The 12,003-nt window shown below is 48.0% G+C and overlaps 1 protein-coding gene across 1 annotated transcript; it reads left to right on the plus strand.

The window, feature by feature from the left end:
- Positions 1 to 9,608: 9,608 nt before the first annotated feature.
- LOC144148028 (nucleolar protein 16-like) lies at positions 9,609 to 10,264 on the plus strand. Its single transcript, XM_077679628.1, has one exon. It carries the CDS (start codon positions 9,717 to 9,719, stop codon positions 10,218 to 10,220), a length of 504 nt encoding a protein of 167 aa, XP_077535754.1. The 5' UTR covers positions 9,609 to 9,716; the 3' UTR covers positions 10,221 to 10,264.
- Positions 10,265 to 12,003: the final 1,739 nt, after the last annotated feature.

Here is a 12,003-nt window from a genome sequence, read left to right on the forward strand (position 1 = left end):
GTCGCACGTGGCACGAGCCGCCGGTGGAGTGCCACCCAACCACTAAAAAATACAAATAAACGCTTTCCCTCCCTTCCTCCTTCCCTCCCTCCACTTTCCCTGTCCGGTATAGACTAGCCGCTACGGAAAAGGGTGAGGAGGTGTTGAAAATCAAATATAGAATAATAGCGGGAGGGCAGGTCTATAAGACGGCACTAAGCTCAATCAGTGTGCATCAACTGCGGGAGAGACTTGCAATACTTGTTCTCGGATTATCAAACGGGAGAGCAGCTTCGCTGAGCTCGCTGTTTCGGGCTGTCTTCATTCCCGGGCCCACACACAGATCTGCACCAGTCTCAGCCCCCGAAGCCGGACACTTGGAATGGTTTTTTTTTTTTTTTTCAGTGCGAGTCCTCAAAGCCAGACGGGTGAATATGCGAGGGGTGCACCCCAGCCCGAAGGCTCCACAGAAAAAAAAAAAAAAGGTATAGTAAAGGGTGCGCATACGCATATGCCACTTGTACTCACACGCGAGCAGGCGCGAAAGCCGGCTTCACTGCTATAATGCCTTATCTGCGGTGGTGCACCCTTTACAGGCAGCGCAGTTTTTTTTCTTGGCATTTTTTTTGCTAACGCCACCGTACCAGGCTCAAGCTTAAACAGCTCCATTTTTAAAACTTCCTCGGCCCGCAAACGCACGGAGCAAATCTCAAATGGCTTTGCTAAGTCGTAAATTCCGGTCGTTTGGTGCGCGGCGCAGCCCCGGAAGAGAGATGTAGCGAATTTTCGCGTTGTTGTTGGCCGGTACGTTTTTTTATAACCCGTAAAGCGATTTTCCGCCCTCTACATATCGCGAAGGTCAGCTCACATATGGCGCGACCAAAGCCCGAGAGAAAAAGAAAATGTTTGTCCAATCTACGCGACCAGGCGGCGGATAGGACCACGAGACGAAAGAAGCATATTTGGCAAGGACAGCATATCGCCATATCGCACAAGAGTTGGCAACAAAGGGGGACGATGGAAGTTAGAGAGGAGGCAAGTGTGCAGGAATAAATAAAAAAACTGGCGACTGGGCCAAGATTAGAAGAAATAATAAAATAATAAAAATAAAAAAAAGATATTTGACTGAACTATATCTTCTCTTTTCAGTTGTTCCGCCAGCTCCGTATGCAAGTATTAAAAAGAATCCCACAAAAATAAACGAATCGCGAAACGAAATACTCGAACACTGAACAACTGACCGTCCAGACATCGCTCATCTCCAGGGGATATCAGAGCGGTGCGCATTGATATCGCACGTGCTGTCCACGAGACACGACGGCAGACACACCCAGGAAAAAAAAAAAAAAACGTAGCGCGGCTGCGTAAAAGGTTACTGTTGCGGCCTTATCGCATCCCTCTCAACGCCTGCCGATCACTTCACGCCTCGTGAAGAGCACAGCGGGTGAGGCAGGCGGATCGCTCAAGCGGACAACGACCGGCTAGGAGAGATGGACGGAGTTGGCGCGATTCTGACAAAAGTACTTGCTCTTTACCACTCCCCTGGGAACTAATTTCAACAAGTCACGCACTCTATACTGACTCGCTAGGCACGCTGCTTCACGACTGTCGACCTCGAAATCGTACTGATATATGCGCTGCTTGCCATGGCTGCTGCTTAGAGGCAATACATGGCTACATGTTATCGCTGGTCGTGCTACGAACTGAGACCAAAATCACACAAACTGCGCTTCCAATGTAACCTGTGCCGTGAACAGGCTGCTAGTGACCGAAATTGTGTCCCCAAATTATTACGCAAAAACCCATACGTTTCGAGCTTAATTAGAGAGAGAGAAAAAAAAAAAACGCAACTGCCGTCTTCAGAGAAAGTGTCATCTTTAATTACTAAATGTTCATATGGACACGTTGGCGCCTGCGGGAGCAACCCGCTACCACTTTCGACTCAATTCCGAAACTTCACCGCACAAAACGCTCCAACAAACTGGGAATGACAAAAAAAAAAAAAAAAATCCGAGCCTACGTATACACAACGTATACAGATCGAACAGTGCCTCAAATAACCACGCGATTGAAACTATGCACATGGAAGCATGCGGCGCCGGAAAAGGTGACTCAATACGAAATGAGGAGTCCAAAAGTAATCGATGAATTCAATGACTCAGGTCGAGGAAAACGTGCACAGCTGGAACGCGCGCCTAACGCAAAGCGAAGCTCCGCCGAGTCATATACGCAGCTCACACAAAACCCGCATTACCTCGGCAGTGCAGTGTGCGGTAGACGCATGCATTTGCTATGCGGGAGAAATGATTGCTTGTCGGCGTACATGCTGCCCTCCCGCACAGGTTAACCCTGTGGAACAAACAGCTCATTACAGCGGACGGCGGAATGGCGCAGAGAAAGACAAATTCCAGACTGCTTTTAAGTGCAGAGCGCTTTAGGGGCTCGCCTTGTTACCGTAGTTCGCTCGCTGAACCCATGGTAGAGCCACACGGAGTCGCGGCTGTCATCGCGGCGTAACCCAGAGGCTTCGAAAGCCGAGCGGTTTATATAGAGAGATCAGTGGATAAGCGTTCGAAACTCGTGAAACGCTGGCGCTTGTCATACATCTCCCCGTTGTTTAGCGCAAAGAAAACTGCGGGTACATTTGAGGCAACATATACGTGATTAACCGGCAGCGCCCGCGTTCATTTAGTTAGGAACGCTTGTTGGGTTGGTTTTTAAAGTGGCAGTGCGCAACGCCGGCACGTACGGGAGGAAAAGCGAGCACAAAAAGAACAGAACTCCCGCTGGCGCAGCTTCAGGCAGGGGGCGCGCGAGCACTGCGAAGGCGGGAAATTTGACTTTCATTGGGTGGTAGCAGTGAGCGGATAACGAACGGCGCTACAGCCCGTTATGGTGAATCACTGCTCTGCACATCCGACGGCTTTCACATTGAGTGGGACGGCTTCAATATTTTTATTAACTTGTTGGGCTCTGCGTGTATATAAGTAGACACCCGGAAAGAAAACGTGAAAAAGAAAGACGACGTCTAGGCAGCACAGCACATTCAATGCATCGTCATCATCATCGTCGTCTTCGCCGTTTCCGGGTCTCAAAAACAGGCGCTGCTCTGTCCAGCCTCGACTGCCCGAAGCTTCTGTGCGCCTAAGCTTTAAAAGTCGTCTATCCGACGAGCAAACCAAAGCGCCTAACGTATTCTTCTTTTTTTTCCCCGCACCATTCTTTTTCTTTTCGCGCGGAGATTTAACTTCCTGCATGTTGTCGCACCCAACGATGCTGCACGCGTTGAAAGTGTCTCGTTGCGTGCATGCAGGTTACAACTAGATCTTTCTAAAAATTTCTACGTCGAGGCTGACCTCTATGTGCTAAAAATATAAAAGGAACACCCTTGAGGCCGGGACACAGATACCGTTTTGTTGCGAACTGCTACCCGCGACCATGTGCCTGTGTGCTATAAATGTTGTCTAAAGTTTTGAGGAGACAGGTGCATACCCTTCCAAGGAACTGGTTTTGGTGTTTGCATATACGTACAGCGGTACTAAGGAGAGCCAGAAAGGTAAGCTCCGAATAAACCAACAAGCGAAAAGTCTGGCGAGGTTATAGTTGAATCTGCCTTCACTAGCGGAAATGCCTGACTTCCTATAAATTGTCACAATACCGTTAACAAAGTTGGCAGTTGTAGCACTCATTTCGAAAGAAAACCGTAGAGAGTGGCTTGAGAAAGCTTTCATTACAATGGGCTCTGGCGGCTTTGTGACTGCTACTTCAGCGACGGAACCTCGAAAGCGGCAGACGGACGATAACCAATAGACGGATATGGTTCCCAAACGTTTTGTGCCGCTCCGACGATAGTGAGGCTCCACTCTTTGACGAACAAAATAAAAAACTCTGTCCCCTTCCCCTCTGTGAACAAGGATGACCCGCGAAGCTGTGGCGCGTAATGCTGGAGTCGTTTTAGCGAATAATTGTCGTATAATTTATTCCCGACCAGTACCGGGAAAACAACGGTTTCGGTTTGTGTAACCATTCATGTATACACTCCCTCCGTATATGACCATGTATTGACAGCAGGCAGTAATTTTGTAACGTTTACAACTTTACTGTCGACTAACAACAAGTAAATGAAACTCGGCGTAACGGTAGAGTCGCTTTAGTGCCTCATTGTCATACTTTGTTTCGGGATACCTTCGATAACGCACGAGTTATAGCCGTTTTCTACAATCAAGCTCTCTTAATAAAGTTTATTCTCTCTCTCTCTCTCTCTCTCTCTCTCTCTCTCTCTCTCTCTCTCTCTCTATCTCTCTCTCTCTCCCTTGGTAAGTGACCATGCTTCACTGCGCAACACACAATGTAGGAAAGCCAGCTTACACAAAGACCAAACATACGCCAAATCCCCTTAAAGTTGCCTTCAACCCCAAACACGTAAGCGTTGCTAGGAATACATCTTTCCAGGGGCAACATCAGCCGTCATATTGAAATATGAAGGCCGTAGGACTTCATTTTTTTCTTTCTTCTAAAATGGTAACCGGTTGTTGCGCGGCGGAGAACCTGCTCCAGAGAGAGCATGACACGAGAGCAGTGCTCAGAGACTGCCGTCCAAACCAGCCCTAGAACAGCCCCTGTGTTAAAAAAAGTTCCCAACTTTTCACCGCTGACAATCTGCCTCGTTAGGCGAGCGGATCGCGCCAAAGGGCTACACCGCTGAGAGCATTTCCGCCTCCGTTTACCCGTTGAGTTGACGACGGTGGTGGATTTCACTGCCTATGTGTCGGTGGTGGATTTCACTGCCTATGTGCTCGCTCGCTTGCACTTATAACTTCAACTGCTCTTTGGTGCGTGGACGGCCACCGTTCACTAGTGCCGAGTATAGGCACTATGGGACGCTTCAAAGACTCGTCGCCGAGGAGCCGTTTCGCTGTTGTTGACGCCGACGTCACGCCTACGCTGAATACGCCATTTATTGCTTTCGCGTTACGAGTTGACAGCAGATCTAAAAATACACCTTGTGTGCTCTGACGGGAACAATAACATGCCATCCTATCGGGAACGGGACCGCTCTCAGCGGGACGGCGATCGCTTGATTGATTGATTGTGGGGTTTAACGCGCCGACGCAACGCAGGCGATGAGGCGCGCCGTAGTGGAGGGCTCCGGATTAATTTTGACCACCTGGGGATCTTTATCGTGCGCCGAAATCTCGTACACACGGGCGTTTTTGCTTTTCGCCTCCATCAGAAAAGCGGAACGGCGATCACGATGACGATGCGAATGCCGTGACGTGTGTACAGTCGTGGACATACCAAACGCCAAAACATGAAGGACACATGGGACCGAATGTTATATCGCTCCGGTACAGGTCGAATAATGGTGCGCTTTGGGGATATTTATGAGGTACCATTAGCTCACTTTGCTACTGCAGCTTAGCCATGCGATAACTTCCTTCATTACCATCATCATTAGCATCAGCATGAGCAGCAGCAGCCTGTTTGTGTTCTTAGAAGTTCGGAGGCCTCTCCCCCAAAGATATTCGGCCACTTATATCCTCGGTTCTCACAGTACATTCTTCGCAAGCGGATTTTATTAGTTCATACCCCCATCGATTTCTCGGTCTTCTCCCGTTCCGTTTACCGATCCTCGACAGTAATGCCGTTAAACGTATGGTCAGAGTCCTTCAATGCAAGCATTGAAGGACTCTGGTATGGTCAACATGTTGTCCGTCACCCACATTACACCGCCTACCGAATCCACTTTACTTAGATTCAAAAAAATTAACTTGTGAGCTGGCTTACACGTATTAGAGATAACTCGGTAGGTCGAAAATATGGCGTCCCTGGTTTATTCTCAGAAAATGGCCGACAGCACGAAGAGTAAAGACCATGTCAAAGATTGCTGGGGTTTACGCTAAATTACTCAGGGAAGCGTTCATATAAGTAAAGTTTAGTAATTCACTTTAAAAGAAAATTGCGGAAACTCGGGTTTGGGCGGGATCTGAACCATAAAAAAAAAAAAAAAACTCAGGGATTGTTGACAAGGACGCATTCCCAACACCACCACTGCTCCGTAGCTGTACCGCTGACTACAGGTGAACAAATACAGCGGGTGTGTTGTGGAAACGCGTGGAAACCAAGCATACGCAGCTTCAGTGCATGCCCTCAACACGACAATCAACAGTATTGCACGAACAAAACGATCGGAAAGTTATGTAGAGTGCGATCAACCGTACAGTATTCTGAATCCCTCATCCACTCGAGCCTCCATTCGAAGGGGTCCTTGAAGGCGATTTTCGCATGTAAAAACACTGCGGTATCTTCCACTCGACCGAGCCGAGGAAACACAATGCACATGGACTGGAGGACCGACAACATAATCCCGAAGTTTTTATTTTAGATTATAAAAAAATCCTCGCTTTCGTTTCTTTTTTTCCTTCACGCTTTGTTGCGCTTTGTACTTTTTTTTCCTCGTTTCGAGTTGTCCATTTCTCTTTTTCGGGGCGGTGTTTGGGCGCCACCCTCCCCCTCCCCCGCTCCCCCCGAAATGACATCCCGAGTACGCCACTGAATTAGAGCATGCTATTCACGGAACGAGCAATTATGCGGGTAGCAGAGTACGTCCCGGCTACATGTCTCATTTGGCGATGCGAACGTGGGTATGTAACGAGGCATGGAAACGGAGACACAAAGGGGGAAAAAAAGGGGGGGGGGGGGGGGGCAAAGGTGGACCGTGTGATTGCGTTGTGGCCTTGGACTTGAGAAAGGGTGATGAAAAACGCACTGAGGTCCAAATGGGTTATCTGAGCATGCCTTTTACCGGAGTAGATATTAGGTGAGTAGCGAAATACGTTCCCGCTAAATGTCCCCGTTGCTCCACGCATGGGATGCAAGCGCAGGTACGTGACGAGTCATGGTAACCGAAGAAAAAAAAGACACAAAAGCAAACTAATGGTGACAGTATTGGGAGAACACGTTCGCAAATAGCACGCTAACGCTTTCATATTATTATAAAATATGCTCAGGTGTACCCATAATTTTTTTTTTTTTTTTGCGTTCGCATTTCATTATGTCAGAACTGCAAAGCCACCGGCAAAAGTATTGTCGGTCCCTAAAGTGCAGAAACGAGTAGGCTTCTATCACTAGATTACAGCGCCGCGAATGTAAATATACTCCACTCACGACAACAGCTGTTGCTCATTAATGAAGAAAATTCCAAAAGCGCGAAAAGAAGTATCGCCGCCCCGCACGCGTTTCCGCGCTGCGTTTTGTGACGTCACAAAGCGTATATGGTGAAACGAGATTGGCGGAACTTGTCTAAGCAGTTTTCTTAAACGAACATCAAACCACGTATGTGTAAATGTAAAACAAATGTATACCGAAACTCCACCTCAGCTTACGTCGCTTACGTGCTTCAAAAAGGCACGAACTTCGGCTCTCAAACATTAAAAAGGAGGTTATTTGACAACCGCTGGCAAGATTAGTTTCAGTTTCGATTTCCGAGTAAATGTGAGAGCCATTGCCCCTTTCTACTGTACGCGTTCATTTATATACGACAACCACGGCAAAACTTTGAGATTACTGGCGCAATGGGCAAAAGCAAAACAACGTGTTCGGGCGTTAACCGCCGTGCGGGGGAAATCATACGAGTAAACCGTTCAGTTGCTTAAATGTTCTAAAACACGGCACATTAGCAGTCGGGCTGCCACGCGAAAAGGACATTCCCTTAAATTTACGCTTTTAAACTTTCCATAACGATTGTGTAAGTAAATTAACGGACTTCTTTTTTGCTTCGACCCAGGCACATGAAGATCCCTATTAAAAAGCCTTGTTTTCTTCCGTAAGGCGCACCGGGGTCGCACTAACAATGATTAACGACGAAGGCGCTGACGAAGGAAGAGTTCGTTTTCTTGACCGTCGTCTTCGATTCCTCACAGGGCGCTTCTCTGAGTGGAAGCGCCGTTATCGTCCTTTGTTCCTTCGTACGGGCGGATGGAACGACTCAAGCCTTCTCCCGGCGCCAGGCTATCGCGCGGAGCTTACGAAGGCGAGAACGGGGCAGCGAAATTGTGCCGGCGACGGGCGACCAAGGGCGGTGCAAACAAGGTCGCCCTTATCGCGTACAGTCGCTCCAGGTTGTGGTCACGGTTGCGAAAAAAAAGAAAAAGAAAAAACATTCGGTCTGCTGCAGAAGTTTGCTCCACTTTTTGCGTGCGTTTTCTTTTTGTTTGTTTGATTGTTCTTATCGCGGGACGAGATATGCTTCAGCAGCGACCTGTGCGAATCTGCACCTCTGGACACGCAGCGTAGTTTCGGTATAATTTGATATATATTAACCAAACAACCCTCCGGATTACGTCGAGCTTTTATCTAGCACAAATTTCAGACAACAAGAAATGTCCTTTAATAAAGTTGACATCTCTGCTGTATGAAAAACGCATCTTATCCTGCAGGAAGCATATGTGCTAATAGAATAGATAATCGCTTCCTTTACTTGTTTCCGCTGATACATGAGAACAGTCATCACAAAGTATCTGCGCAGCACCACTGAAGTAGCTTGACCCCGACTACATCATGATTGTGAGGAAGCGCGTTCCCGCGTGCACAGCGCGATGAGGGCACACAAGAGAGGAACAGCTGTTCTGCTACAGCCACTACAGCTCTCGCCACTAGGAAAGCGCGCTAGGGGGTGACCGACGGAGTTCCTTTGTTTGTAGTGCCGATGTGTGTGCGCTAGTGCGTCGCTGCAAACAATGGTAGCTGTAACAATCCCAAGACGTATTGATGCATCCATTGCACCGCTAAACTACAAGGCCGAAAATTAGGGTCTACCTACAATAATACAAAAACAAACTCAAACTCAAAAACTGCGTGTAGGCACGCAGAAAAAGTAGCGTCACTCGCACGATTCCGATGCCATGTATTTCTATTTTCTTTTGCTTAATTAGAAAAATTAAAGCTTGAGCACTCCAGCTTGAGTATACACTGATCACGCTTCTACTTTAGGATGTGCGCTCGAGACCGAGACTGTCGGAGAAGGCGCGCTGTAGGGGTCGGGATGAGGAAGTAAAAGTGCCTTCTCACCCGACAATTTGTCATCGCAGTCGGATTCGGCGTCGTTGTCTTCGGTTCTACCCTTCGCAGACTCCAAGTTGTTGACGCTCATCGCCTGCGACAGCAAGTCCGTGTTGCTCATTTTTGTAACCGACTGAGGTGCTTTACTCGGCGATTATGCCGTGTGGTAAGCAAATATTCATCCAGTGGACTTTCCACGTTTAAAACAGGCGGATAAGCTCTTAACGGGACACACAAGCTCTAACTCCACTATCTGAACAGAGACTGCAGCATGGGCAATCTACTAGCTCGCGTCAGATTGTCCGATGCGTATCGTTCGTAGCAAGCTCCGGCTTGCCTTGTTCGCGAGTATCGGACGCCACTGCCGACATGCGCGCTTCAAGTGGCAAACTTAGCAGTTAGCAAAGCTACTATTGTAAACTTGCATCAACAAATATAAACTAAATCCTAATATATAATATTATAAACTGATTTAAACAACAATACTACTACAATAAACAAGATATACATTTTTTGTATTACCAGTATTACTTTGGCAGACTTTGTCAGTCGTTGCTATCCAATCCGACCCAAGTCCCCAAGTCACTTCTCAAACTGCGTTTGTTCGTCGTAGTCATCGCGCACACGTGGTCGTACCTGTTTCGTGTGTTCAACACGTTCTAAATCTCGATCAGACCATGGGAAACGCCAAGAAAACCAAGAAGCGGCACCGCCAGAAGTACAGTGTCAACCGCAAGCGGAAGATGAAGAAGAAGCTGAAGCGTCAGGTGAAGATCCAGAGCATACCGATTAAGGAGGCCTGGGAAGAAAACAAGGGCATCTACGACAACATGCGCGACATGGGCCTGGCAGCGGACCCGAACAAGGCTGTTCCAATGGATGTTGACGCGCAGACGTCGTCCAAGAGCAAGCGCAAAGCCCGCGCCCCGAAAGAGCACGTCGTCAAAATGCTCGAAACGGAGGCGTCCGAGCCAAGGCCCAGCACACTGCGGCTTTCCGGAGACAACGTGAAGTTTTGCGTCTACATGCTGGAAAAGTATGGCGAGGACTATGTGGCCATGGCCAAGGACCGCAAGAATTACTTCCAGGAGACGCCTGCCCAGATCAGGCAGAAGATAAACACCTTCAAGAAGATCCCCGAGCAGTGGAACGCTTACCTGCGGGCTAAGGAGCTCGCCTGACCGTGTGTGCGTGCCGTGTTCCTAATACACGTGTTTCACAGGCACTGTCGTGTTGTTGTTTTCTTGTGCTGCTCGTGTCCTCGTTTGCATTTCCTAAGCACGCTGTGGTCGCGTGGATGCTGGGAACATTTTTGTTTTAAAAGCGTGGTGCAGTAACATGCAACCCAACATGTTAGTGCGATCCACACAGTTCGGGACGTCGTTTCGCTGAGATAGTCGTATTTTTATTTGTATGCGTTTCGCGAATTTCTCGCCGTTCTCCGTTTTTCTTTAAACCTAAAAACCGTCGTCACGCTATCATTATTCAGAACGAACCCGTAATATAAGCAAGGCATTACCTGCGTTAACACGCGGCCTGTACGATGATGTGCTAGCCCATCGGCCTTTATTTATTCGTCTCAAAATACATCGGACGTTCTACCACGATTGAAATGCAAACAATGGAGCGGGTGGCATTTGGTACATGCATCACATCCTGGTGATGGGCTGTAATGTGCAGTAGAAACACGTTATGACAGTTTGTGTCCAACTTGGTATGGAAACTTGTCGCTGCACGGGATGATAAGCGCAGTACACGCCATACAGCCAGCAATCTTGTGCAGGTGCTCCATTTGAAACCTGTTCAAACAACACCGAGACTTCCATTTCTGGAAGGGGTTCCAGTTCTTGCTTTTGCAAAAGCCTAGTGCCGAGAAGGAGATTTTTAGGGGCGAAGCCCCTTAGGGGCTGGGGCTGTTGGCATCTCCTGTTGTCATCATCGTTCGTCGCATGTAGTTGCGGTACTAAAACACCAGGAAACTCGTTTATGCCTCACGCTAGAACGAAACGCGTACTAAAAAAATACCAGGACACCCGTTTATGCCTCCCACTGGAGCGCTTCGTAATGCATACTAAAAAAACACCGAGACGTTCGTTTACGCCTGGCGCTAGAGGGCTTCGTGCTTCAAAGACAAGACCTTTACAGCAAAGCTGTATACCTGCACCCCCCCCAACGGTTTCATCTCCGTTGGCAAAAACGCCAAGGCACCAAGAATACACTTATACACTGCACGCTTCACCTCTCTCCAGGTTGCACGTTAGTGGCGATGGCCCGGGATTTTTTTGTTTCGCTTGAAGTACTGACACGAAATTTTCATGTGAAGTTCTTTTTTTCGCAGCTATGGGTACCTACCAGACCACTACTTATATTATAGCACATTAGATGGTCAATCACAGTGTAAAATTATTTAAAGCCTTGTTTATTTGTGTCAGTTTCGGTTTCAATGAACACCGAGGCGGCTGCCACGACAGGAAGGCACTCGTGACATCACCGTTCTTGTAGTGCCACTGCCGGTCTGGTCAAGCGCACGCCCAGGCTGGCCGTGGTCTCCACCGTCAAGTGCCCAAGCAGCATGACATCAGTCCCAAAACTGCAACGTGATACACACACCGGAGCAGCACGCGCCAACTGCAGCCAGGACGTCGGCCAGGTCACGGGGGCCTTCAATTCGGCAAAGGAGCAGATGGAATCATGCTAATGCCAATTGCGAAAGGGTATCCATTTTGAGCTTTCTCATGCGCGCAAAGATTAAAATGGATTTAAAATATGTTATACTGAACGGCTACTGTTGAAACTTGCTTGGAGGTGTCTCCAAATACAAAGGAAGAAAATTTCAAAGCTGAAATAACTATCTAAAAGATAGTTATTTCAGCTTTGAAATTTCATGTCAGTACTCCTTCAAAAAGATATGTGGTATTCCGTGACGGCGTGAGCTGTTTTAAGATTATGTTCTTAATGAACTTT

The sequence above is a fragment of the Haemaphysalis longicornis genome, unplaced genomic scaffold (assembly GCF_048455015.1).
Source record: "Haemaphysalis longicornis isolate Haplotype H1 unplaced genomic scaffold, Haemaphysalis longicornis Haplotype H1 scaffold_712, whole genome shotgun sequence".
Lineage (NCBI taxonomy): Eukaryota > Metazoa > Arthropoda > Arachnida > Ixodida > Ixodidae > Haemaphysalis > Haemaphysalis longicornis.

Excerpts from the sequence above, each read along its gene's own strand:
- LOC144148028 (XM_077679628.1), top strand. The coding sequence starts at position 9,717 with ATGGGAAACGCCAAGAAAACCAAGAAGCGGCACCGCCAGAAGTACAGT.